The sequence below is a fragment of the Balaenoptera physalus genome (assembly GCF_965194825.1).
Source record: "Balaenoptera physalus genome assembly, chromosome: 10".
Lineage (NCBI taxonomy): Eukaryota > Metazoa > Chordata > Mammalia > Artiodactyla > Balaenopteridae > Balaenoptera > Balaenoptera physalus.
In genome coordinates this window covers 34,966,620-34,993,959 of record NC_138889.1, presented here as the reverse complement: position 1 = coordinate 34,993,959, position 27,340 = coordinate 34,966,620, and the positions used below count along the sequence as shown (strand labels likewise).

Below are 27,340 nucleotides of genomic sequence, written 5' to 3'. Positions count from 1 at the left end.
TTCAATAAAAAAAGACAAAGACATTATACACAGATTTGAGGAGGAAGGGCCATATACACATTTCCCATGCTTTAATAGGATTTTAATGAAGATTTGGGAGGCCAAGGGAAGTAGTACACACAGTAAGCATCTCACTTTCACCTCCCTTTTTCACCTCACTTTTCCTACCTCCTTCTCTTCATCTTAAGCCACACAAATTCTCCTCTTTGTCTTTGATGGATAAAATCAGCAAATATCTTTTGTAACCCAGCATGCTCCTGGGGTCACAGCCCTATCCCAAGCAGCTTATCAAAGCACTTCTAAAAATCAAAATAAATAGAACATTCTCCTCTAAAGGAAAAAAACCAAAACAAAAAATTTTCAATTAATGAATATTTTCAATCATTCAGAAAATTTTTCTCCCATGTGAAAACATATACCATTTCTTTCAGATTATGTTCCCATGGGAAACATGGTTTGAGAACATAAGTATATACAATAACTATTTAATAACTATTATGTTAACTAAATACCTCTAGTAGCTATGACTGTGCAAATTAATTTCAATTCCAAGATACCCGCACTGATTTTTCAATGCTTCTTGCAAATAAATAATGAAACACTTTTAGAAGATACAAGAATCTGTTTTGCATTAGTTAAACCTTTAGTCTGCCAATGATAGAATTTGTATTAAATGATGTTATGAATAAAGGATATTTTAAACTACCACTAAGAAATCTTTATATGCCAGCCACTGTGCTGTATGCTTTAGATGTATCATTTTATGTACCCTCATAATAACTCTCATTATGTGGTCATACTAGAAAAGAAAATAAAGATGTATAAAGAGATGTCTGTGCCTGAGGTCCAGCAGCTATTAATGGGGAAGTTAAAATCAAACCCCACTTGTTCTGACTCTATACTCTTACTCTTTGTTACAGTGCTATACTATCTCTTAGAGGTGTTTTGAAAATCCTTTTCTAACTGTTGATAAAATTAAAAATTTTAAGGTGGAGTTAATGTATTTGATGAGAATTGGCATAAAATTTTATATAAACTTCTCTTATTGGAAATGTAGAAAATTAAATAACATAAATATTCTCCAGAACACCTAAAAATGATGGATAAAACATAACCAACATTATTTTAAATGCATATCTAAGCTCCTCAAAAAATCAGCAAAACATCAAGGAGTCCAAAATGAAGAATATCTTTAGCCACTGACAAAGGGACATGAAAAGGAAGCATGTCTGTTTCATCCTTGGCTCAGTATGTGAAAAAATTCTCCTTTGATCATTTTTAATCATAGGTTTCCCTAACCCAGATATGCAGCTTGAAATTATTCTACCTGCAAGGTATGGGAATACTAGAGGCAAAAAGTGAACATGAAAAGTGGTCCTTCGCTGATGAGATCCCTACGGTAACTGGAAGAATAAAATGAAAATTCTCGGAGAAGTCTAGGAGGCGGCAGTGATGGCGGCGGCGGGAACCGTACCTGGCCCGGGAGTGAATGCAGGACCCGGCCCGGCAGTGGCTGCAAATGCAACACCGGCAGAAGAAGGGGAAACGAAACCGGTAGTAGCGGTAGCAGCCGCTCCGGCCGGGGAGGGGACGTCTGCTGCTCCAGCCGCGGAGACTGGCTCTGGAGAGGCCGAAAGCGGGGATGCAAACTCAGTTGATGTAAGTGGTGGCTTGGAGACAGAATCCTCTAATGGAAAGGATACACTAGAAGGTGCTGGGGATACTTCAGAGGTGATGGATACTCAGGCGGGCTCCGTGGATGAAGAGAATGGTCGCCAGTTGGGAGAGGTGGAGCTGCAGTGTGGAATATGTACCAAATGGTTCACAGCAGACACCTTTGGCATAGATACCTCATCCTGTCTACCTTTCATGACCAACTACAGTTTCCACTGCAATGTATGCCATCATAGTGGGAATACCTACTTCCTCCGGAAGCAAGCAAACTTGAAAGAAATGTGCCTTAGTGCTTTGGCCAACCTAACCTGGCAGTCCCGAATACAGGATGAACATCCGAAAACCATGTTCTCCAAAGATAAGGATATCATACCATTTATTGATAAATATTGGGAGTGCATGACGACCAGACAGAGACCTGGGAAAATGACCTGGCCAAATAACATTGTTAAAACGATGAGTAAGGAAAGAGATGTATTCTTAGTAAAGGAACACCCCGATCCTGGGAGTAAGGACCCAGAAGAAGATTACCCCAAATTTGGCCTTCTGGATCAGGATCTTAGTAACATTGGTCCTGCTTATGACAACCAAAAACAAAGCAGTGCTGTGTCTACCAGTGGGAATCTAAATGGGGGAATTGCAGCGGGAAGCAGTGGAAAAGGAAGAGGAGCTAAGCGCAAACAGCAGGATGGCGGGGCCACAGGGACCACCAAGAAGGCCCGGAGTGACCCTTTGTTTTCTGCTCAGCGCCTTCCCCCTCATGGCTACCCCTTGGAACACCCATTTAACAAAGATGGCTATGGGTATATTCTAGCTGAGCCCGATCCCCACGCCCCTGACCCTGAGAAGCTCGAACTCGACTGCTGGGCAGGAAAACCGATTCCTGGAGACCTCTACAGAGCCTGCTTGTATGAACGGGTTTTGTTAGCCCTACATGATCGAGCTCCCCAGTTAAAGATCTCCGATGACCGGCTGACTGTGGTCGGAGAGAAGGGCTACTCTATGGTTCGGGCTTCTCATGGGGTTCGGAAAGGTGCCTGGTACTTTGAAATCACGGTGGATGAGATGCCGCCAGACACCGCTGCCAGGCTGGGCTGGTCCCAGCTGTTAGGTAACCTTCAAGCTCCCTTAGGTTATGATAAATTTAGCTATTCTTGGCGGAGCAAAAAAGGGGACCAAATTCCACCAGTCCATTGGCAAGCACTACTCTTCTGGCTATGGACAGGGAGATGTCCTGGGGTTTTATATCAGTCTTCCTGAAGACACAGAGACAGCCAAGTCACTGCCCGATACCTATAAAGATAAGGCTTTGATAAAGTTCAAGAGTTATTTGTATTTTGAAGAGAAAGACTGTGGATAAAGCAGAGAAGAGCCTAAAGCAGACTCCCCATAGCGATATAATTTTTTATAAAAATGGTGTCAATCAAGGTGTGGCTTACAAAGATATTTTTGAGGGGGTTTACTTTCCGGCCATCTCGCTGTACAAGAGCTGCACGGTCTCCATTAACTTTGGACCATGCTTCAAGTATCCTCCAAAGGACCTCATGTACTGCCCTATGAGTGACATGGGCTGGGGCGCTGTGGTGGAACACACTCTGGCTGACGTCTTGTATCACGTGGAAACAGAAGTGGACGGGAGGCGGAGTCCCCTGTGGGAACCCTGACCAAGTCCCCTTTTCTTTGCAGACACGGACTTCCTGGGGAATAATATGAGCGGGTTTTGTTTTTGTTTTTTAACTGTGGCAAATGTTTTCCCGAAGATACTGCAGAACACGGCCTCTGCTGTAGCAAATTAGAGGCCGGGTGGGTCTGAGAGAGACTCCCTGCCCTTCAGCACTCCCCCTTCTATCATGGCTTTTACTTCGTGTGCCACTCCCAACAGCTGCCGACCCTGGGATCCCATAAGCACCCCGTGAACTGGGCCTGTGCCATGTACCCCACCAGCTGAGACTTGCTGCTTAGTGTGTTTTCTAAGGAGTGGGTAACCTTGCCCAAGTAGCTAACATGTTTAAAGACATGTCCTTCTGCGGGCATTGCTTCCATCCCGCCTGGTTCCCAAGGAAGTGGTGGGCCTGTTTCTGAGAACAGCTGAAATCCATGGCTGTACATTCCAAACCCGTTTAACAGCTCTTTCCTTTCGCCGTGGGTGTGTTTTTGTTATTAATTTTGAGGTGTACCTTTGAACACTGGGATCTCTGAAACTACTAGGTCTGTAGAACTATACTTGTGAAGGGAACTTGCTTGCAGCTTTAACAATTAGAAACTCTTCCCAAATAAAATTTGTCTTCGAGTGTGAAAAAAAAAAAAAAAATGAAAATTCTCTCTGGAGAGAAACTCCCTCAATTAAGGCCACACAGGCTTTTACAAAAAATTAAACTCTGCCAAACATGAGTTTATAACCACATTAAAATCACAAAGGACACAATGAGTGAGAAGTAGCAGAAAGAATGAATAGTGTTCTGGATTTGACTCATACTGGCTTGTGAAAACTTATTGTTAAGTGTTCAGGAATTTTGAGAGTCAGTTGTTTAAACCATTGGCAGCCTGAAATTTACCATAGGTGAGTATTTACACCAGAATCATTGGGAAACCCTATAAATGATCAGAGATATTTTTAAACCACCACACCAGAATGGCATAACCAGATCATGAGTTATGAGACCTTGAAATTATTGAATACAAATATTTGCAATAGGTATTTTATAATTATTAAAGATATATGATAAGGGATGAAAACACAAGAAATGGAAAAGCTAGTAAAAAGAAATAGATAAATTTATAAAAGAACCAAGTAGAATGTTTAAAAAAACTACCATCACTAAAATGAAAGAATGGTGAACTGGAAGACAGAACTGATGAAAATTACACAGAATATAGCATAAAAAGATAATGATACAGGAAATGTTAGAAAGGATAAAGAGATATGGAAGATAAATGCGCTAGTCTAATATATGTCTAACAGGTGGTCTGGAGGGAGGAAGAGGCAATGAGGAGGGAAGCAATATTTGAAGAATACTGGGATGGTTTTGATGCTCTCAGAATTTATAAAAGACATTAATTCTCAGATTTAGAAATCGCAATGATTTCCAAGTAGAACAAATAAAACTAAATTTATAACTAGTTATGTTACAATGAAATTGAAGAACCAAGTGTAAAAAACATTTTCTACAAATACAGAGAAAATATTACCTCAAAGAAACAAATATTAGATATACAGGAGAATTCTCGGAAAAATGATACAAGCTGGAAGACAGTAGACTGACATTGTTAAGGTGTAGAGGGAAAAAAAAGTCAACCCCAAATTTTATAACCAGCAAAATTATTACTCAAAAATAAAACTGAAATAAAGATATTTTCTGTGGAAAAAATGACTTTAACAAATTCCCACAGAAGAAATAAAGTTTATTTCAAAAATAGAGAAACTGAATGAAGCACTGAGCTAGGAAAAAAAATCGAGCAAATAGTTAAACATGTATGTAAATCTATTAGACTGAATAAAATAATAATGAGTATTATTTCTAGATCATGTTCTGAAATGAGTGCTGTTTACTTTGCCATGGCCTCTCTTTCTGCTGTTTTTTTTATTTCTGGCAAAAATGTTTTCTATTGAATGGAGACATAAAGTGCTCATGAGATAATGCTGGACCTGTTGCAGAGAAGCAAAAGAAGAATATTATGTTGGATACTGAAGTGTAAGTTTTATGGCAGCCAGAAAGATTTCTGAGAATCAAATGGGGAAATAGAGGGTAAAGCTCAGCAGACAATTAAGTAATAGTGCAAATCCTTTGACATTATGAGAATCATAATAAGCATCACTGTAGTTAGGGTGAATTTACAGGCAACTATCCCAACATTAGGTTATGTCTAGATACATGTTGTTACTTTGGATTAGCAAAAGGATGATGTTGCTGATATCAGTTCACTGGGACTATGCTCTCACAACCCCTTACAGCACTGACTTAGCTTGCTTTCCCTTTTTCAGAATCTAATTCTAGTTCCCGTATCAAAATACTTCAAAAAATACTAGAGAATAGGAGCTATAAATTTAAAATAGGTACTTGCCAATAAGTATATTAGACTTGTTTTTAAAAGAGTAAACACCTCCATCTTTCAAACAAATCAGACTGCAAATGGAAGGGAATCTTTGTACCCTTCAATCCTGACTTTTTCTGTGTCTAGAGAATAGTAGATACTGATAGATACAATTGAACAGTTCAGGCTGGCAGCCATAAAAGTAGTCTCTGAAAACTCCCATAAAACTTTAAGCAAAGAAGTGAGAATAAATACTCTAAGGAATATCCTTATCAAGTGCGTATGGGATGGCGTTTAGGGTGAACAATCAGACAGTGACCAAAATACATTATTTAGCTGCAGGTTTCAATGCAGTAAAGTGGGGGAGCAGTGTGAGAGATACTGTCTCTGGCGGGTGCTGATGCAAACACGAGCAGTTCGGTGGAAAAGGAGGTGCTTGTAAGAGGAAGACAAGGAGAGTTCTAAAGAGATAGGTGGCAGGCATCACCCACAGCAATTCCTTCATTAGAGAAGGCAGATTTCATTTTTTATAGTAATTAAAGACAGAGAGTAGGCACCTATACTGCCAGAAAAGGTGGTGTTAAGTGTCCCAAATTCAAGAATTTTGGAATTCTTCAGAAAAGAAATTGAGGCTTTGTTGGCTTCAAGTGTAGGAGGAGGAAAAAGAAAAAGAAAAGAAACCCAACTTTACCACACAACCTGTACTCTGCAGCCCAGAAAGTCATTATCTTTGCCCAGAGAATGAGGTCAATCTAGGTGTAGGAGGAGGTAAGAGAGAAACTGCTTTCTAACATAACCTTTTAAAATTTGAGGATAAGACTCTCTACCAACAAAACAAAACAAAACAAAAACAAACCTATAAAAATAGTCTCCAGCTTTAAAAAAAATCAGCAAATATAACTATGCATTTAATCACTGCTTTATGTAGAAAGCTACTTAGTTTTGAAAGAGCTAATTATTTTATAATAGTTTAGCATTTTTACCACAAATGCAAAATACAGAGCTGTATTCATTCCAGAAAAACATTTTTCTGAGTCATTACACAAAATGTTTTCTAAAGGAAATAAGTTAGAAGCAGAACACCTAAATTAGAAGATATATTACCATCCTTTAGAGTGAACTATCTTTCCTACTCAGTACTGTACAGCAATGAACAAAATGCAAAAGTTCACTGTGACCTGGTGAAGGTAAGGGAAGTGAGTCATTAAAAACAAGAATCATACGCAACTAAGAGAACCAAATAACTCAAACATATTTCTCATAATCAGAACATAGCTGCTGAAGCAAATAAGAACGATCTGCAAATCTATGTCATGACATGTCAAAAACATTAATATTTCTGATCTCTGATATTCTACCATAAGATTATTAACTCTTTTAAAAGTTTTTCAATGTTCTCTCTCTTTTTTTAATGAGATAAAATAGACATATAACATTACATTAGTTTTAGATGTACCACATGATGATTCATTATTTGTGGAACTATTTTTTTTTGTGATGAGAACTTTTAAGATCTATTCTCTTAGAATCTTTCAAATATACAATACAGTATTATTAGCTATAGTCACCAAGCTGTACATTACATATCCATAACTTATTTATTTCATAACTGGAAGTTTGTACCTTTTGGCCATTTTCATTCACTTCACCCTCCCCCATCCCCTGCCTCTGGCATCAAACAATTTGTCCTCTGTACCTTTGAGCTCATTTTTTTTTAGGGTCCACATATAAGTGAGATTATACAGTATTTGTTTTTCTCTGTCTGACTTATTTCACTTAGAATAATGCCCTTAAGTCCCATCCCATCCATGTTGCCAAAAATGGTAAGATTCCACTTTTTTATTGTTGAATAATGTTCCATTGTATATATATAATATACACCACATATTCTTTATCCATTCACCCACCAGTGGACACTTTAGGTTGTTTCCATGTTGTAGCTATTGTAAATAATGTTGCAATGAAAAGGCAACTACCTGAATGGGAGAAAATATTTGCAAATCATGTATCCAATTAAAAAATAGGTAGAGGATCTGAATAGGCATTTTTCCAAAGAAGACATACAGATGGCCATGAAAAGGTGCTCAACATCACTAATATCAGGGAAATGAAAATCAAAACCGCAATGAGATATCTCCTCGCACCTGTCAGGACGGCTATCATCAAAAAGACAAGAAATAACAAGTGTTGGTAAGGATATGGAGAAAAGGGAACCTTCATGCACTGTTGGTGGGAATGTAAATTGGTGCAGCCACTGTGGAAAACAGTATGAAGGTGTTCAAATAAATTAAAGTAGAACTACCATATTATCCAGCAATGCCACTTCTGGGTATTTACCTGAAGAAAATAAAAATACTTACTCAAAAAGACATATGCACTCCTATGTTCATTGCAGCATTATTTACAATAGTCAATGTTCTCTTCTGTTTCATCTTTTGTTATTCAAATGGACTCTATTAGAAATGAGAAACCTAAGAAAAGTGACAAACATGAAGAAGGAAAGAAAAAAGAAGGAAAGATGGAAGGAAACAAGGGAGGAAGAGAACATGGGCTCTACTTTCAGTAGTGTATAGGCAATTATTACTTCAGTGAAACTCTTCTAATTATTGAAGAATTGAACCTTAAGCAACTCTTACGTCTTTTAAAATAAGTTGTAATTCTCAGTAGACCACAAGTACACTCCCCCTTACTCCAGAAACTTATTACAGGACTAGCAATTAGGATCTAATCCAATAAATTGACTACCTTCTTCCTGGTTTCCATGAGTTGGGTTACTGACTTCCAAACTCTTACCACTGACTATCCCAGGAAGAACAACATCTGGACTGCAACATATCAGGGTGTGCTGCCAGCTGCTTTCTAATAAACCTCTGTGCAAACCTACTTATGAAATAATTAAATGCACCACTATGCTATTTCTCAGTGTGTGATGCTGACCACAGGATTGTAAAGGTTATCTGATGGAAAAAAAAGAGGCAAAGAATTTTGATATATAGCTAATTCCCAGGGGTAAGAACTCATGGTTTTAAGTGTTAGATACCATTATGAATAAACCTTTTAAGCATCACTTTAAAAGACCAATTTAGAGGGCCAAAAAAAGCCAACAATTTGGAAGAAGTGTAACTTAAGGAGACTTATTCTACCAGGTATCAATATGTAGCTTGATACCTGTAATATTTCAGAGTGTGTGGTAGTGGTGCAGGTATATACAATGGAACAGAACAGAGAAGCTAGGAAGAAAAGCAAAGACATACGGAAATTAGATATATAACGGAAATGGATTAAAAATTCCAGTGGAATTTGTAATTGGAGTACTGTCAGAAAAATATTACAATTATTTTTTATATTTTTAGTAAGGAAATAAAAAGAAATTAAGCACCACTAATATATAATATAATTTGATAGTAGCACATATGTATAATTTACTTATAAATAGACCTGAGTTGGGGGTGAAGGCTGAGAACATTTTTACTTCTACAGGAGTACACTATCAAAAACATATTGAAGACCATGTGTCAATAATTGTGCTCTGGCAACTGGTTATCCATATAGAAAATAAGGTTTTATTCTTGCCTCCCTACCTAAGAAGATACTTGTAGGTAGGTTAAGGACATGAGTGTGAAAAACAGACTTATAAGATTTTAGATGATTTTTAGTAGATTATCTGTACGATTTCAGGGTTAAGAGATATAAAGGGAGAATACTGACACGTGATTATATAAAAATTAGAAAAAAGACATCATAAATAAGGCAAAAACTTAAGATGTAGATTGCAAAGGACTAGTAGAGAGTATAGAGGTAAGTTGTATGGATCAATAAGAAAAAAGACAATCCAGTTGTAAAATGGCCAATAAATATGAACAGCTAATTCATGGAACAGGAAATATAAATGGCCAATAAAGATAGCAATATTTGCCTTCACCACTAATCCAGGACACAAAAATTAAACTGAAATTGGATACCAATTTTAAGACCATCGAATTAGAAAAATTTTAAAGTCTGAAAATACCAAGTACAGGTAAGGATGCATAATAACAAGAACTCTCAAACATTGATGGAAGCAAAGACTCTAGAGGGTAATTTGGTGACTAGGTAACATTTAGTAAGTTTGAAGGTACATAATATCTTAGTGAACCAGACTTAATTCCTTTCTAGATATACAGCCTAGAGAACTTCTCAAATATATGCATAAAGATACAGGTACAAGAATGTTTATTGATGCATATTTTATAATTATGAAAAATTAGAAATAAATATCCATTAACAGAAGAAAGTGAAAAGCACCATGGAATGTTTGTAAAATGAAGTATCATAGAGAAGTTAAAATGTAACCCTAGCTACATGTACAAATATGAACAAATCTCAAAAACACAACATGGAGTGAAAAAGCAAATTGAAGAAGTACATATACAGTGTAATGCCATGTATATAAAGTTTAGAAATATTCAATACTGTACTGCATTACTCAAGAATTCATATACAAGAATTATGAGTATGAACACGTTGAGCAATAATTCAGCATATTGGTTATCTGTGAATAAGAAATGAACTTAATGGGTTTAGGGAAGGACAATTCAGAAGTTTCTAAATGACTGTAATGTCTTATTCTTTATAAAATACAACAAAAATGAAGAAAATATGAAAAATGATCTGATATTAAAAACTGAGTGATGGACACATAGGTGTTTATTCATTTAATATTTTGGTAGGCTTGATATATTCCACAATTAAATAATACAGCAAGTGTTTATTTTATGGGGAATCACTAAAAAAAATCTCTTACAGGACAATCATTAAAACTGTTATATGAATAGGTATTTTTGTCTTAGGATAGATTTCCAATTATATTATTATTACTGTATATGAATTCAAGAAGTGCTACATATCAAACATTTTAGATAAAATGCTGATGAACTCTGGAAAATGATTAGCTGACTTGAAAAATGGCTCTACTGGAGCAAAGGTCCTGCTGCCAAAGGTTTGTGAAATTAGTTGGAATAAAATTGTTTATAAAATGTGAGAGTAGAAAAGCAATACCTCTAAATCAATAGATTTTTGTATGTAATTTAAATATTTGTGTTTAACTAGAATAATAAATGAAATATTATATAAGTAAACACTTGATTATTTCAGCTACATTCCCAGAAGTTTACGTATTCATTTTGGTCAGGACACATCTGCATCTTCTAATTGGAAAAATGGGGGACTTGCCCTGTGGTCCAGATAGCCTGGGACAGTGTCAGTTTACATCTGTTATACCAGTTTAATTATTCCTATGCTCCATTTTATTCTCAGCTGTATCCTGATTTGAATGATAAATTTTATGGTCACCAGCAATAAAAGGTAGTTTACTGATTGAAATAAATTATGCAAGGGGAGAAAAATCCATAAGATTTCAGGAGAACTGAGACACAGGATGGTAAGAGAACCTTGCGAACGTGATGGGAACACAAGAAAATTAAGGACAATATGCTCATATTTCTGCCTATTTCTCTTTCTAATCTCTGAGGCTGGGGCTGAAGTCAATTACAACAGCTCTGTGGTCTTCCTGCTGACCCTGCTCTGATGCTACTTTAGACTATGTCCCTGGAATGGACATCCTCCCCTTTCATCCCAGTTCTGAGTCTTCTCTGAAGTTCTCTTCTCCTTGTTACTCTATTTCTTACTGAGCATCTGTCTTGTTGATGGCTAGAACCCAAGTTTCTCTTCTGAACAAACCCAAGTTTCTCAGTGGCTGGGTGTCTCATCATTTTTACTTTGGTCCATCTTAAATCACTTTTCCATTATAATAGTAAGACCATTAAAATAAATGCAATCACAGAATGGAAGACTGCTTCAAGGGCTAGCACCCTTCCTCAAAGTGAAAAACACTACATTAGACCATATCCCCTTTGCCTCTTCCAAACACTCTTTCTTGTGTCCTGGAAATGACTACAGTTGGACTTCATGTTCAAGAATGTATAGAGACCTGTACTTCAAATGACTTCAAAATAATAATCACAAATCTTTAGTGAGCACTTCTTAAACAAGGACTTTGGTGGTAAAACACCAAAATGAAATTCCTGCTTGCAAACAACACAATCTTGGATTAGGAGAAAATCCTTGAATGGGATACCAGTAAACAGTTATAAAGCAATGAGGTGAGTACTATAACGAGGGTATACAAGAAGCTATGGGAAGAGAGTGAATTCTTGGTGCCTCATGTGGGCTGGGGTAGGGTGGCTGGGTCTCATGACTTCCACTTCGGTCAACCTTGCATTGCAAGGGTAGGAATGCTGAAGTAAGTACAATCAGGGCAAGGTCCAATCCAGGCTGGCTCAAGGGCTTTCAACCTCCCCAGATATGAAAAGCACTACTTTGAACAGTGTCCCCACAAAACCCCTGCCCCTGCACTGAGTGGGGTGATGGGAAGATTTCACAAAAATCGTGACACTTGAACTTAATATGAAGGATATGTAACAGTTCACAAGGAGTGAAAGGAGAATGGTGCAGGAAAAAGTCAAATGTGTGCAAAGACCGGTGAAAGTTGGTGACTGGAGTGTCGGGTTCCCCAAGGATTGGTGGGAGTAGGGCTTAGAAAAAGAGAGAGCAGTTGCTAGGTGATGAAAGGGCCCATGTGCTGCATTTAGAAATCTGGGCTTTATCCCATGGATGGTCCACAGATGGTTTATTAGAAAGATCACTGGTTCCACTGCATACAGAATAGAGTTCAAACTCCAGATCCCAGCTAGCCCAAGATAGCTTTCAAGCTTCATTTCTTGCTGTTCCCAGTTAACAGTTGACTTTCCAGAAAAATCATCACTGGAATGCATTGTTTTTCATTGTAAATACCTTTCTCCTTTTCCACTTATAAAGTTTCTATTCACTCTTTGAAAGCCTCCTCTCTGAAGCTTTTGCCAACTCCCTCAGATAGAATTAATTCATTCTTTTGCTCTACTTGCATAGTAATGTTTAGAACTTCTCTTAAATCACCTACTGTTTTGTTTGATAATTATTTTATTACTGATTAGACTGTATTGTGTTCACAGGCAGCAAAGACAGAACTAAGCAGGGTGCTTAACACAGTGGGCATTCAAAACATATTGGTCTCATGCACTCCTTCTCAGAAGGTAACACATACCATTTACGGTACATGATCTGTGTTAGGTGGTATACTGAATATATATTTAAATAGTTATGAATTTTTTAAACCTGTGTTAGGATAATTATAACTACAACATCCAACTCAGGATTTCAGAAACATTATTGCTTTAGGAAATGACTAAATAAAATGAAAATATTAATCAGAGTAAAGGGTTCAGGAGTGATTCTCCTCCCTGATACTCCCCATTAACTGACCCTGCTTAATACATTCCACAGCACTTATCATCATTTGACGTATATATTTATTGCTCCTCCCCCCAGAGTGTAAGCTCCATGAAGACAGGGATTTGGTCCATTTTGTTTGCTTCTAACACTGCCAGAACTTAAAATAGTACCCGGTAAGTGTGAGTGTGCAATATCTAGTTACTTAAAGAGAATGGGGGAGGGAAATAGAAAGGGAGGGGTTGATAGAGAGAGGAAGGGATGGAGATTAATGTACTTAACCGATTCATGGAGTCAGTTTTTGAGCTGGAAGGGACTTCATTGTTCTCATTTTATAGACAAAGAGACTGATGCTCAGAAAGGGTTGGTGACTTACTCAAGACTGCAAAGGCAGTGAGTAGCAGAGCCTAAACTCCAACCATGTCACTTAATGAGAGGTTGGTGAACATCCCATAACATCTTCTTATAGGCAATATAGACAAATGGAGGTTTACTACTTCTCTATAACAAACTTCAACATGCTGGAAATCCACAGCATTAATGAGATGGTATTGATTGCTTCATCCAGACACCAATAATCAAGACAGAAATAAGAAAACTAGGATTTTCTGACCCACCGTCTTATAATGTAAATATCAGACAGTATGTTATTGATGAAAACATCATCATTACCTCCAAGAACCATGCCAGCCTGACAGCACTTTCTAAGGCGACATGCTGGGCAGTTTTTTCTGCGGATTTTATCAACAATGCAGTCGTTTCTTCCAGCACATAAGTAGTTATGCTGCCCTAAAAAACAAAAAAGTAAAAATTATTTTTATAATATCTAAAGACCACTGGAAAGTTTATGCAGTGACAACTGAAAAAGAGGAGAGGTGCACATTAGCAAGTGCATGACTGTCTCAGCCAGCCTCTTGCTTGCATAGCTGAATGCTGGTAATGCTCCAAACTTGCTCAATACTTTACCCATGCCTTCAGGAGCCTAAATGAGGGGAAATACAGCTTAGAAACCAATTCTAGGACTCTTTTAAAAATATTTTGTAAAAAATTTCTGTGCATCTTACTAATGGCATCAGCATCAGAATGCTCTTAGATCATTGTTATTTAAAGATTAGCTATATGTGGCTGATAAGCATTAGTGTGTTAAGATAGGCAAGTTCTAGTAAAATCTTTTCTTTTTGACATATAAACCTTCAAGAAAACAGATACAGACAATTAAAGAAGTCTCTGTAATAGGCTTTTTATAAAACATATGTGTTTAATTCTTAAAATCCTGGAGCTAGCTCACTCTTAAAGGATCTCATGAATTTGAAGAGCATGTAAAAAAAATGTCATTAACTGTACTGACTTTATTGTCTGGTTTATTTTGGCTACAAATTAGAAAACAGGATAATAGAAATAATGACAAAGGAAGAAAAATTTAAAACAATGAGAAGAATTCAATTAAGAGGACAGAAGAATTCCAAAAAAATAAGGGTAAAACGTGATCCTGGGGTCATTTTGTGTAGGGGAAACCACTTATACCCTTCAAAAAGTCTGGAATAAGAACTTAATATTCAATAATGATGATTATTTAAACCAAAAATATGTTATATTTAATAAGGCATGGAGCAATCTAACTTACTTAGATTAAACAAAAATGAAAAAAATTTTTCAGCTTAAACATGTAAATATTTATTAACTAGAAAATTTACTGCTTTGGCACTTCTTATTTTCCAATAAATTCCTATGAAACAGACTGTGAGACTTTTAACATCATCAGCATACTTAAAAATAAAAAATAATTTTAAAAATTATGGAATTTTCCTATAGTATTTTATATTAGTCGACATTAAAATCAGATCCACTCTTTTGGCCAAAGTTTGTAGTACAGGAACACAGAGGTACCTTAAATGTGTGCTTAACTGAGCAGGGAAAAGGTTATGCTCCAATGGCGAATGGCAAAAAGGCCATGTCTATGAGATAGCTAATAACAAAATGGTTCTTGACCTGGGGCATTTTTGGATAAGAACAGACAGACTTTTCTTAAAAATGTATTTCTCCACAAACTTATATTCATGTACTCTCACATACTAGTGTTAATTCTCTTGTTTAGGAGTCCTGGGCATTGAGCTTTCCTCCTACTAAAGGGCAGTTATGAAGCTTCACATCCATGCCCACTAGATGAGCAGAATGTACTGCATGCTACTTTCCGATCTAACTATGGTTTAATTTTTTTCCATAAGTTATATTTGCAGGCTGCAGGAGTGAGTGTGGAAGTAAAAGTGTGTGTAAGTTTATCTATCTATTTACCTATTGATCTATCATCATTTATCTAGACTCTACACTGATTTCTCACAAGAAGAGAGAACAGACAATAGAAAGCAAGATTTTCCATGCTATCCAGAGAACAAACTTAAACAGTGTCAGAGATGTAATTGTTGTTTGAAGGGAGGCTGTTCTACTCTCTGCTCCTCTGTCATGAATATCCAGAAAAAAATCCTGAACCATAAGCAGCTGCAATGCTGCTGAGTTTTCTCATTTCTGTTTCTTAAATGATTTACAACAGCACCCCTTTCAGTGTTTCAGAGAAAGAGTCCCCATTAGAGGGCACTCAGTCTGTTCCTGAAACCATTCCTTCCTACCTGCTTTCAAATCTTCACCATCCATTTCCCCCTTTCTCTCCTAAAATCTTTATTCTCTCCCCCTCCAATGATGTCTTCCTTTCTCCTCAAGTTTTTCCATTTCAAAAATTCCAGCATCAAGGAAAAAAAAAACTGTCTCACTCTAAAGTCTCCTTGACTTCATCCCTTTCTTTGTCATCTAAGTTGCTGAAAAAGTCATCTATATTTGCAGTCTTTATTCAATTTCCTTTACTCCTCAGCATACTGTAATTTGGCTTATATGTTCACTGTTCTTATAAAGTGGAGTAACGTTGTCAAAGCTTTCTTCATTCCTAAATACAGTGAATTCTTCCTTGACTTTCTGTACAATTTGCCGTGGGTGATTTCTCTCCACACCTGTCCCCCATTTTATTTGAAGCATGTCTCTTCTGACTTTTCATCTTCTTTCCAACAGTTCAGTTTAAGTTCCCACTGCCGATCCCTCTTCCTTTGCCTATTCCTTATACGTTGTATTCCACTGTACACACTAGGTGGGGAGTCTCATCATCTCTGCATGGATCCAAAATCTCATTCTGAGCTCTGACCTTCCAACTACCTCTCTGTAGGTACCTCAAACTTAAAATATATGAAAAAGAATTCAGTGATTATCTGGTCAAATCGTTCATTTCATAAATTGTATCATCAGAGAAATTTTGTAACAAATTAAGGAAATTCAAAACAGAAAATAATCTACAATCCCATTATCATGCAACTGTTTTCATTTTCGTGTTTTCTTCCAGTCTGTCTATACAGACCTAGAAGGTATTTAACATCTATTTGTTAACATTTGTTAAGTAAATATATATACACTTTTACAAAATCCTCATTAATTCAACAAATATTTATTGAGTGTTTATTGAGTATGTCCCAACACTGTTTTTTGAATAATCCCTTTTCCCCACTTAATTGAAATTCCATCTTAACTGCTGATACTGCAGTGCTGAAGAGCAGTAACTGAAGTCAGATTGTTTGTTCAAAGCTCATATATGAAACCTACAATCTGTAAGATAATAATAACAACAACAACAACAATTACTAAGCACTTACTATGTGCTAGGCACTGTTACAAGCTATTTGCATATATTAACTCATTTAATCATCACAGCAACCTTGGGAGGTATTATTACTCCCATTTTATAAAATTAACTGAGGCACAGATAAGTTAAGTAATGTGCTTAAGGTCACACAACTAGACATTTTAGCTTAATTAACCCAAGAGGTTGTATAGGAAGTTAAGGGTATGAACTTCGGAGCAATACTGCTTAAGTTCGAAATTCAACCTCACTACTTATTAGCTGGGTGACCTATGGCAAGTGAAAGGAAGATAATGTTAGTATCCTGGGCCACATTTAAGGACTAAATGAGCTCATGTAAGAGCTTAGAATAGTCTGGTATATAGCAAGTACTTAATGACTGTCTACTACAATTATGATTATTATCACATCCCTAAATGCCAAATACAGGTAGATCTGTTCTAGATATGACCCAAGAATTTTGTACCTAGCCAAGTTATTCGCTTTTAAAGGCAATTGAAAGACATTCTCAAATATGCATAAAATCAGGAAATAAGGCCCTGATATACTACTCTTCCTAAAGAGATTCCTAAAGATGTAACCTAGCCAACAATAGATGAGTTACAATAGAGAATGCATGAGAGAAGAAGTCTGGTGTGAAAGGATTGATAACAAGTTCTAAATAAATTGAAATATATATTTAAGTATAAATAAAGAAATTATAGTTACCAAATAGAATGCAATCCTTATAACTCTTGGGGGCAAAAACGATAAGCATTTCAAGATTTGATGTTTGATGGGAAGGAATATCTCTGGTAATTAAAGCTACCGGCATGAAGTCACTACCTTGAGGAATTGGCATGACTCATATCAACATAGATTCATATAAAGAATGGAATGACTTAACGAAATCTGGAAGCTCAGTCCACTCTAAGCTATGGTTATGTTTAACACTAATTTTGGTCTGTCAAAACTGCAAAGCAGCTACAGCATCATGCAAGCAAATATAGGGGGTATAGTTAGAGGTTAATCTTCTCTAAGAGATCTTTTGGCATAAGAAATGTTGCAGCCAGCCAATCCCAACTAGAGATGACTAAAATAAGCTGGCATGGGGCCCAGGCCTGCCTCCTACCACAACACTTGGCCTGGACTCAGAGCCACCAAGAAGGCAAGGGATGTAGAAAGGACCACTCCATCACATGCGTCAATCCACCAAGTACCTGGCTGTATATGCAGATGAAGAAAGTTCACACCTAAAAGCATTGGCTCTGTTACAACATTATCTGGGAAGTCTGCAAAATACTAAACTCTGGTCGGTGCAAATCCAACATAATGTCTGTTGCTACCACTCTTCTTCAGACAGTAGTCCCAAATTTATATCCTGGCTTCGAAAAACACATCCACGTCCAGATCCACTTGCTGATTTCTCGTAAGTCACAGATTGATGGTTCAAATTGCATATTGCTGCTGCTCCAGAGTCCAACATAACATTGTCGCTATACAATAAGTCTATAAAAAGTCACTCTATTAAACCACTCTATGCATTCTACTTTCTAACGTCCTTGCTGTCTACCCACACCATCACCCTCAGGAGTTACAAGACATTCAGGAGTATTTATAAGCTATGGGTCACCACAAGCAGAAAAAGGGGCATAATGATCAACAATAGGAGAGTTTACCCAAATAAGAGATACTATCTACATCTCCCTCTTAATATATACAGCATTTGCCCCTGTTGAAAACCAGAGAACTATTACCTGAAGTCTGTAATAGAGCACCATTTTTTCTTTCTCCTTGGAAAACCTCTTACCTCCTTTATGGTGGGAAAAGTGAAAGGTGAGTACTAACTACTACGTCTTTTCTTTTTAATTACTTATTCTCTTATTTTCTTTATGCTCCAGTTGTACTACATTGTACAACATCATTGTATTTCCCCAAACTCTCTAATGTCTCTATGACTCTCCTCCCTTTTCCAAATTTATCTGCTTGGCAAACTCTTACTCATCTTTCAATTCTGGTCTTAACTGACTGATCCTAGAAAGGTGTGGATTTTCTTCTGTTGTGCAACTGCACATTCCATATCTTCCTCTTATAAATGCTGTGTGCCTGTTTCCCCTACACTCTGTGAGAGTAGAAACTAGGTCTTTAGATCCTTGTGTCTAGTAAGAGTTTCGTAAATGTTTGTCAAATACATGTAAACCTAATTATATGCATTATTTCACCAACAGTCATAAATATATTTATAATCAACAATATAAGGTCTATAATAATATTTCACTTATTGTCATAAAAATCACTTGCTCCAGATTTTTATTTACCACCTTTCAACTTTTATTTTTATTACAGAATGCCTTTTATTTCAGTAAATTCCTTGCCTTTTTATACCAGTAAACCATAAGTTACATGTAGAGCCTTTAACAAGCTTATTTTTAATATCTATCTTCGCAAAAACATAAATATTTTAAACTATCTCTGAAAAACATATGTTTAACAATGTAAAATAGGGATTATTGAATGGTTATATCTATATACTGTTTCTAATTGGTCTCTATATTTAACATTTTAATATAACTCCAAGTGTTACTATTATTTAAAAAATCATATTCTGTGAAAATAAAAGCACTATTAAAATGTGATTAGCACTATTAAAATATGATCATTTTGTCTAGTGATGTACAAAAATTTTAGATACAGGACAAATAAAATTCCATTTTAATTGAAATGAATCTCTTTATTATAAGCTAGAAAGAGATGTACCTTTAAAATAAGAAATCTATAGTATTTGTGTTGCCTCTCTGAGCACAAGTGAACACATTTCAATTTAGTTTGAGAAAAGTCACAATTTTTCATGGCTTTTTATGAAAAGTAGAGGGAAATATGTAGCAAAATGACAGGAGAAATGAGTATATGTTCAACAGATAAAGGAGCAAAGAAGAAAAAGTATGATATAACCCACCAAAATTTGGGCTTGAGGTAATATAAGCTAGTGCAAACGGGAACACTCTTTCCACCACAAATACACAAATAGTGGATAAACTACGGTAGAAGCATGTTGTCAAATTACAGTCAAGGAAGAGCAAAGGAAGGAAGAAAGGAAGGAAGGGAGGGAGGGAGGGAGGAAGGAAGGAAGGAAGAAAGGGAATTTCATAAGTCAGAAAAAAGAAAGATATGAAAGCCAGAGGGGTAAACTTGAGTGAACTTTGCAGTAATGCAAAAACATTTCAGATGCAGATATAGGACCTAGGAGCCAAGAGCTGGGGTTTGAAGCCCACGAGGGTTTGGGATATGTGACATCAGGCTTAATGGGAGAAAGGGGCAGGAACTGAAGTTTGCACAAAATGGAGACTCTCAAAAGGCTGTCTTATTCATGAAAATCGTGCTCAAAAACACTACCAAGAATATTTTTAAAATATTTTTTAAAGAATATTTCATCGAAGCCAGGAATCTGTCCAAAACTTTGAGTTGGGAGAGGAGTTATTATCCACGACTAAAAACAACAAACAAACAAATATCTTGGTCTTTACGGGAGACGATTTTCACTACCACACGGTGTATAAACCTGCGCCACGGAACAAATACTGGTCCGGGACCAGTGAAATTACCAGGATCCTCAGAGAGGCACATACAAAACTTATCTTGTAAGGATAGGTATGCACATATGAAAAAAAAATTGTACAAGAATATTTATAGAAACAGTGTTCATAAATAGCCCCAAATTGAAAACAACCCAAATGATCATCTACAGCATAATGTATAAACAAACTCTATTTTATTCATTCAGTGCATCATACAGTAATGAGAATGAATGTCTAGCCCATGCAAAAATGTGAATGGACTCCATGAGTATAATGTTACGTGAAAGAACTAGACACAGGAAAATGTATGACTCCATTAATATAAAGTTCCAAAACAGTTAAAACTATCTATGATGTTAGAAGCCAGGATGGTAGTTACTTTTGGGGAGTGATTAGAAGGGGTGCAAGGGGACTTTTGGAAAGCTAATGATTTTTAAAATTTTTTTGACCTGGGTGATGGTAACAAGGTTTCCATGGTTTGCTTAGTGAAAATTCATTAAGATCTACATCTTTAATTTGAGCACTCTTCTGAAGGTATTTATGTCAATAAAAAATTTCCTTCTTTTTTAAAATGGTTCCACCTATGAGGACAGCCTAGAAGGCATTGTGGTCCAACAGAGGGAGTCTGCATAGGGCTGACCACTGGAAGTACAGAGGCTAAGGAGTCCAGAAAAGAAGAGAGGCATCACCTGCATTGCAGGATTACAGTTGGGGCTTCCCAGTGAAATATCGCCAAGAATCCTACCAAAGTATCTTGCCGGAGAAAGAGTCAACTACAATCATCCACCAAACACAGAGAACTCCAGTGACAGTCATGTATGTACCTGCCGTGTACAACAGTGCCTTTCCCTTTAACCCCTCTTCCCATGCCTTAGCCCTGAACCGGTCAAAATCAGCTGCTAATCGGTCTTAATTCGTGTGAGCAGGGTGAGAAGGAAGTGATCTTGTTCTTTCTTCCCTGCAGGCTTCAGGCCCCAGGCCCCAAGCAGTGCTGAGCTGGGGCAAAGGAGAAATCCTAAATTAGATGAGAGTTTGTAATTTTTACTGTATTGCTGGCCTGCACATTTTGATCCTGAAATAAGATTGTTCTTCTGATTAAAAACTATATGATTGGACTAAGATTTCATGCAGAGGATGGAAGAATAAAGGTCATGCTAATATTGGTACTTTGAAAAAAAGTGTATGTGTGTGTGTGTATAAAACAATCAGGGAACTATTTTAATGTTGCTAGTAATATAAGTGTAAACCAGTGGTTCTCAACCAGAGGCAATTTTGCCTCCATTCCCCACCTCCACTCTGGGACATTTCACAGTGCCTGGGGACACTTTTGTTTTACACAACTGAGGGGTTAGGTGCTACTGAGGAGAGGCCAGGGATGTTGCTAAACGTCCTACAATGCACAGGAGAATCCCCACAATAAAGAATTAACTGGCCCAAAATACTAACAGTGCCAAGCTTGAGATATCTTGGTGTTAACTCATGATTGCCCCGCTTTTTCAAAAAGATGTATTTTCTAGGTCTGTCCATTGAAAATGCCCGGAAGCAAAAACAACCATAGCATCAATAAACACTAGGATCCAGACTGATCGTCAAGTCTAATATCATTTTCATCTGAAAGCAACCAGGGCTCCTTGGAGAAGTGGCTGACACAGGACTGGGATACTTTGTTGTGACAGAGTTTCATGTTATTGAGAGTTAATGAAATGTGTCAAAGTCACATTGACCAAAGATAAAGACAATTTCTACATCAAAAAGAATTTAGTTTAAGTGATTAAAACACATTGACTATATATAGTTTAAGTGATTAAAGCACATTGACTATATAAAAAGCCATGAGTACAAAATGAACTCACTGGAAACTACTGGAGGTTGCTAGGGCATAAACTCATTACTTTGAAAATTGATAATTAAAAAGAAATAATTAAGCAACTTATAGGTCTTCCAGTATAAATTTTAAGATTACCAAATGGCCTTTTGGAAGAGAGAAAGAATAAAAAGGTTTTATAGCTCATAAAATTAGAAGGAATAATAGAAGTAGACTATAACCCTTTCGCAATCTCTAAGGAAATGACCACCACCTGAGAAGTATGAAAAGCCAGTTAAAAAACTCCTCCATTTTCCCATTACATATCTGTGTGATGCCATGTTTTCTTTATATGCTTCAACCAAAACAACACATTGCAACAGATTAAATGTAGACGAAGGTATGAGACACAGCTGCATTCTATTAAGGCAGACATTAAAATGACTTTTAAAAATGTAAAATAATGTCACTGTTTTCATTAAATTTTTTTGGTTTGGAAAATTAACATCTCATGGGTTTGTTATTTTTTAAGTGAGTTAATAAAAAATGTTTTTAAAATTATCAGTTTTAGTTCTAATATGACAAATATTGATAGATATAATCCACATAACAAAAACTCTTTGGGTTCTCCATAATTTTTAAGCATGTAAAAAGATTATGAGACCAGAGTGTTTGAGAACCACTGGCCTATGTATGATTCTTCTCAAAATATTTAATCTGAATCTAATCATGTGGGAAAAAAATCAGACAAATCCAGACTGTGAGAATTTCTACAACAGCTGGCCTGGACTCCTTAAAAATGTTAAAGTCCTGAAAGAGAAAAAAAAAAGGTGGAAGGTCTTTTTAGATTAAAGACTTAGAGACTTGTTAGCCAAATGAAATACATAGTTCTTGATTGGATCCTGCATGAAAAAACAATCTATATGGGACATTTTGGGAACAATTGGGAAAATTTGAATACTAGCTATATATTAGATAAAATTATTATACCAATGTTAAACTTTGCGATGTGATAATAATATTGTGGTTATATTGCTATTGTCCTTAGGAACACATTTTTGAAATCTTGAGAGGTGAAATACTACATCTGCAACTTACTTTCAAATAGTTGATTACAGATATTCATTTAACAGTATTCTTTTGAATTTTCTAGAAGTAAAGTATTCTGAAGACACATACAGAATGAAATAAAGGTTTGGACCAGTTTTTCATATTAGCCAAACAGGGGCTGGTCATATAAAACCAGAGTGAAGAGAGCGGGGAAGAATGAAAATCTGGCAGAGTGTGAAAAAAGCTGGACAATCATAAACCAGTAAGTTTTAAAGTATCTTAATGTAAGATTCAAGGGTTCTTGAGTAAAGTGAAGAAAAAAGGTGTGGGGGGAGGGGGAGAAGGAAGGAGACAACATTTTATCGACCCACACTATGGGTAAGTATACTAGGAACTTAACTGGTTTATTTCATGTAATCGTTATAAATAAAATAGACACGACACAGGTATTTAATTTTCCCAAGGGGAAATGGCTAGTAAGATACATGGAAATACCTAAAGATAGAGTAGATATAAGAGGCTCAGGCTGGGAACAAAGAGGGCACAGAATATGTTCTTTGAGAACAGAGACACCTGTACTGGGCACCAGACATGAGCATGGCACTTGCAAGGGCTGCTCTGGAGAGTTACATCACCCTGGCATGTAGCAAGGGCCACAGAAAGGCACCTCCCATCTCTTAAACAAGAGTGTTGCTAAGCTTCATCCTGAACCAGAGGGCATCCCAGGAATCCAATTTCACATATGTGAGAATGTATGTTGCCTTCACCCAAGAATAGCAACTCAGCTTGATGGCAATATCCCAGAATTTAGTGCTTCAAACAGGAAGTCTAACGTCAGCCCAATTTTTGTTTCCTGGTAGTTAAACAGTTATTTTTTTTCTTGTTTGAACTCATGGAGCATGTATTTTTTCTATGTAAAATGAAAAACTTGTTCAATATATGCAAAGGTAGAGCTTTTTACATTATATCTGTTTGGGGCAGAGTGAGCTATTTTGATGTACAGAATAAAATTTTTATTTAACTATTTAATCTACTTCTGTCATCCAAGTTCTATCACCTATTAACTATAAATAATTTAACTTCTTGGTGCTTCATTTTCCACATCTATAATAGTTAAAAAGCTATTTGAGAGTTGAATAAAATAATGTGTTAACACGTACCACTATGACAAACATAGAATAAATGCTTAATAGGTAGTAATTATGATAGTTCAGTAAACAAATACTTATTGAATATCTTCCGTGTCTTGGCATTATTCTAGGTGATGATGATAAGATCCCAGGAGCCTACTTTTCATAATCAGTTAATAATTTTGTTTAACTTGTTTTTTAGTTTATTTTTCAGAAACACTGATTATTTATAGGTTGGATGTCTGCTCTCTATTCATCATATCTGTTATTCAACAACACAGTGATAAGACCATATGCCTTATAGTCAAATAGACTCCCACTCAAATTCTAGTTCCATCACTAGCTACACCTTGAGAAAATTAGTTTTCCCACCTATAAAATGGAAATAAACACTATAAAAGGCTGTTATATGGATCAAATGAGCTAAATTAGATAAAATAGCACACAGAGTACTACATAGTCAAAACAATAAATCACAGGTTGAAATTTTCACCAATTTGTCGTTTTTCCTTCATTGTGAAATAACTCTTTAAATATGAACTCTACATAACTGATTTTATTTTCTGCTCTTTATGGATTCCAATACAGAGTTTAAATCTGCTATTACATTTTTGGATCCTACTGTGGCATTTTCTTATCTCATACAGCTATATTTTCATCTCATCTAGTTCTTTCCTATGAAATTCATTCTTGTTTTGCAGACACTGTCATCTTTTGTCTTAATAACTGAAAGCAGATTATTACCCAAATTTTTCTTCTGTTTCTTTTAGCAAATCAATTTTAAATAAGCTTTTTCCTAAAATTAAATCTATGTATTACTAATAGAGGTGTTAAACAACTTGAAACACTCTAGTGGAGGAATGTGACTGTTAAATGAGAGACTGGAAGTCACCAAAGTTTGTTCCAGGACGTTCACTGAAGCTGGAAGTTAGAATGAGTTGGATGAGTGCAGAGTGTCAAGAAACAAAATTAGAATGGAAAGAGCCAATTGCCAACATCCTGAGAGTTGGCTTGGATTGTCTGAGGAAACTAGTAAGGTTAGAGCTGCCCCAGTCAGCGAGAATCGTAGTGGAGAGGAAGGTCAGAGTGCAACGGGGCTCAGATCCTGTAGAGCCCTGGAGACCACTGTAAGAACTTTGGTTTTTCTCTGAAAGAAATATAGTGCCATTGCAGAGTTTTGAGTAGAGGACTTACATGATCTGGCTTAAATTTTAACAGTATCACTTTGGCTTCTAGGTTGAATATAGACTCTAGGAGGACAAGAGTAGAAATGAGACCAGTTAAGAGGCTGTTGAAATAAATCCAAAGGAGAACAATTGTGGCTTGAAACCAAGTGGTCAGTGGAGGTGGTGATAAGAGATCAGATTCTGGATATAATCTGAAAAAGGAACTAAATAGTTTATAGAATCTTACCAAGGGACATTCCAATATTTAATTTTTTAAAGGCCTCAATGCTACCATTCAAAATTGTTTCCTCTTCTTTCTTGTCTTCATCACTTTTAAATTTAAATTCTTTCTGACTATGTATCAGCTTGTCATCCATTCTTCCTGAGGCTAGTTCTACTGCTCTGTTTATAAACAAAATGATGCCTCCAGATCTGTTCTGAACTCTCTCCTAATTATCCATGTATCTTTAAAGTTGTAAAAGACTAAATTGTATGCAGCATCCAATTAGTTACACCTGGTACTTTTAATTCTATTTAGATAACCTGTAGGCATTTAGGGGAGGTAAGGGATTACATACAAAATTTTAAAAAGCCACACAATTATTTGACCTTAAGAAAATTTCACATACTACTGAGAAAGGAGGTGTTTAAGACATCTATATATTGATAAAAAATATGAAAAAATCACAAAACTCTATGTCAACAAGGTTGTTTAAATCACTGTACCACTCTGATGCAAGATTATGACTCTTTACACACATGTAAATGCTTCTTTCCCTCATATTTTTATAGTTTATTTTTTCTCTTGAGTATAGTAATCCTGAATTTATCATTGTTCAACTTCATTATTTTGTTCAAATTTCTGTTTAGGCATATCAAGTGACTTAAGATTCTGTTATAATTCTCTTGAGTCACCCCAGTCTCACCTGAAATTGGCTTTGTAAAAAACTAGAATTATATGGACAATTAATTAGCGTTTTCCTACTCGTTATTTAGGTCTAGGCCCCCAAATATATGACTGTACTACTACCAGATTGTTAAGAGTTTTATGATAAATCTCTTAATCGTGTCTTACTTCAAATAGTGCTGAATGGTGTGGTTAGTTTTTGGAGTCTGGCAGAACCAGCTCTACCACTAACTGGCTGGGTGACCTTAGCAAGTTACCTTCCCTCCCTGTCTCAATTCTCATATCAGCAGAGTGGGGATGGTAACAGTAACTCCTCAAACAACTCCTAACTGAGAATTAAAGGAAATAATGAAAACAGTACCATGTTTCTACTATTGTTTCCGGTATAGAATAAAGACACAAAAAGAGTCTCCACCCTTCTATAACAGGGAAGAACAAAGTCTGACTCCATGTTGGATCTGTTACTTTTACTTTGACCTTTGCTTTCCATTGCTTTTGTTCTGTCTATAGCTATAGGCATACATAATGGCCTGCCTCGGGGAACCCTGACCCTCTGCCTGAATGTTAAACTAAAGTGCCTTTGTTCAGTTCACAGGGAAACACCCTGACCCTGCCCACCTGTGAAAGGCTGCAGAAAATAAGAAATTAACACATGCCCTCCCCAAGGCTGGCCAAAACCAGGAGATATCTTGCAAGACTTGGGGCCTTTTTAACTTTACTTCCTCACCTCCTCCCCCTCTCTGTTCTATAAAAGAAACTAGCATGGTGACCCCAATAAGATGGTACTCTAGGACGCTAGTCCGACATCTTCTCAGATACCTGGCTTTCCAAATAAAGTCGCTACTCCTTGCCTCAATACCTCATCTCCCAATTTATTGGCCTGTTGTGCAGTAAGCAGGTCGAGCCTGGACTTGGTAACACTTCCTCCTTTTCCTCTCACATTTTTTAGAATTCTTTCTGGAGAAGGGAATATTTTTGGTAGGGGCAACTGCCCATCTGCCCTCTACACTTTAACTTCACTGCTTCAGGGAATGAAAAGTAG

At 36.5% G+C, this 27,340-nt stretch overlaps 1 protein-coding gene and 1 pseudogene across 3 annotated transcripts in view; one reads left to right on the top strand and one right to left on the bottom strand.

The window, feature by feature from the left end:
- Window positions 1-27,340, bottom strand: part of PGR (progesterone receptor) — a gene marked incomplete at its 5' end in the record, with an annotated part of 116,225 nt that overhangs the window by 66,558 nt on the left and 22,327 nt on the right. Inside the window, one exon of one of the 2 annotated variants that reach the window (XM_082409897.1) lies at window positions 13,684-13,800. The exons of the other annotated variant lie outside the window; for it this stretch is intronic. Coding sequence (XP_082266023.1) covers window positions 13,684-13,800 — 117 coding nt within the window. The remainder of the gene's footprint in view (window positions 1-13,683; window positions 13,801-27,340) is intronic. 2 annotated transcript variants of the gene reach the window in all.
- On the top strand, window positions 1,436-3,965 carry LOC309636617 (set1/Ash2 histone methyltransferase complex subunit ASH2 pseudogene; annotated as a pseudogene). The gene has a single exon. The product of its transcript is annotated as a set1/Ash2 histone methyltransferase complex subunit ASH2 pseudogene (transcript).